The sequence below is a fragment of the Rhea americana genome, unplaced genomic scaffold (genome assembly GCF_003343005.1).
Source record: "Rhea americana isolate MKP2758 unplaced genomic scaffold, rheAme1 scaffold_589, whole genome shotgun sequence".
NCBI classification, from domain to species: Eukaryota; Metazoa; Chordata; class Aves; order Rheiformes; family Rheidae; genus Rhea; species Rhea americana.
In genome coordinates this window covers 7,042-8,912 of record NW_028186744.1, presented here as the reverse complement: position 1 = coordinate 8,912, position 1,871 = coordinate 7,042, and the positions used below count along the sequence as shown (strand labels likewise).

Below are 1,871 nucleotides of genomic sequence, written 5' to 3'. Positions count from 1 at the left end.
GGGGGGCCGACAGCGCCTCACCCCTAAAGCAGCCCAGAGCAGGGTGTCCTTGCTAGGGCTGAAAGGCCGGACAGCCCTTAGCGAGGCCGTCGGCCTCGCCGCGCCAGCAAGGCGGCCTGGGGGCCCTGCGGGGCGGCCGCGGCGGCACCGTGGGTGGAAGCTGTCTCGCAGCGGGGTTGGACGCTGCTCATCACCAGATGTCTCCGGGCTCTTCAGGTCCGCCATGGACGGGAGGAAAAAGGGCAGTGATTTCGGCATCCGGACTTACTTTGACATGTTCCAGAAGATGGAGGACACCTTCAAGTTTTGCGTTGAGTGCAAGAAACTCCCTGATGCTCTTCCTGACCCCAAAAGTCTCCGGCGATGCAAGAGGTACAGGGCAGGGGGTGTCCTACAGCGTGAAGCTGGATACGTCCTCTGGCTCCCAGAAGACAAGCTCAGCGTGGTGGACACCCTGCAGCCTGCKGGGGAAGGGAGCAATGGTGGGGTGAAGCTTGGGGTGCCGCACRCATGCTGGCTAGCCTTGATGCCTCCCTCAGCCTGCGGGCCACGGCCAGCTCTTCCTCAACGCAGAGCTCAGCTGCCCCAAACAAGGCGGCCCTGGGGCGATCCCGGYGGAGCCAGGCTGCCCGGGGCAGGGCTCGGGTGCACCCCGAGACTCGGCACGCTGCCTCTCTCCCCAGGTGCCAGAACGTGTACTACTGCGGCGTGACGTGCCAGCGCGCCAACTGGCCCCTGCACAAGAAGTTCTGCAAGAAGCTGAAGCTGGCGGCCCTGGACCGGCTGGTGGAGTGGCTCATCTTCACAGGTAGGGTGAGGGACGCTCCCCAACCCCGCGGTGCCGTGCTGGCCCCGGCGAGGAGAGGGACGCGGGGTGCCTGGGTGCGCGGCGGCCTGCGTCCCTGCCGCCCCCAGCTCCCTGCTGCTCGGAGCCCGTCCTGCCTCCAGCCGTGGGCACCCCTGCCTGCRGGGGCACCCCTGAAAGCCACCACGYTTCTGCCCCCAGGAGACATCCCCTTCCCCACGGAGACCTGGACAAAACCTGCCCGGGAYGTGAAGGGCTGGGAGGACTGGTTTGCCATGCAGGGGCAGCTGGAAGAGAAGCTGGGCACCATCCTGGGCGGGCGCTACATGACCCTGCTCTGGGCCAACGCCGGGAAGCCGAGGCCGGAGGAGGGAGAGCTGCGCGAGTCCGTCAAACGACTCGTCACGGACTTCCACTCGCGGCCGGTCACCATCGGCTTGGGGCTGCAGCTGTTCGGCATCGAGCCGCTCVCCAGGCCGCTCACCGTGCACGTGGTGGGGGCCTCGCACGTCGAGACCCTCAACACCCGGGTGACGGACTACGACGAGCTGACGCGGATGTTCCCGGGGCACCAGGGCATGGAGGTGGTGATGGTGGGGGTGGACGTGGTGGACGGGCCCATCATGCGGCCGCCGCTGGCGGCGCCGGGGCCCCGGGGCCGGGTCTATCTCAGCAGCTACAAAGGCCTCTATCACGACTTCTGGGAAGGCCACGTGGAGACCCAGCTGGCCGCCCGCCCCGACCTGGTGGTGGGCTTCCACCCGGGTGAGTGCCCGCGCCGCTGGTGGGGGGGGCTGCCCGGGGAGCAGAGGCTTGGCGCCGCCGGGGTGCCGTGGGGCTGCCAGCACGGGGCGGCGAGCGGCACCCGGCCGGCTCGGGTTTGGGCACGGGGGCCGGCCCGGTGGGTTGGAGCGGCCCCTGCGCGGGGCGGGCGCATCAGCGGGCGCCCTGCAAACCCGCCCTGCCCTCGCCTGGCACCGAAGGCGGTGGTGGCAGGAGGCTGCAGGGGGAGGCAAGAGCCGTTGGGAGACGCCACGAGGGCCGAGCTCAGCCGTGCCGGGGGGCG

The 1,871-nt window shown here is 69.7% G+C and overlaps 1 protein-coding gene across 1 annotated transcript in view; it reads left to right on the top strand.

Moving 5' to 3' along the window:
* The window catches only part of MSS51 (MSS51 mitochondrial translational activator), a 5,019-nt gene that overhangs the window by 1,020 nt on the left and 2,128 nt on the right, over nt 1-1,871 (top strand). The window contains exons 3-5 of the mRNA XM_085319419.1: nt 217-372; nt 684-808; nt 1,007-1,817. Of these exons, the coding sequence (XP_085175545.1) occupies nt 217-372; nt 684-808; nt 1,007-1,817 (1,092 nt within the window). The remainder of the gene's footprint in view (nt 1-216; nt 373-683; nt 809-1,006; nt 1,818-1,871) is intronic.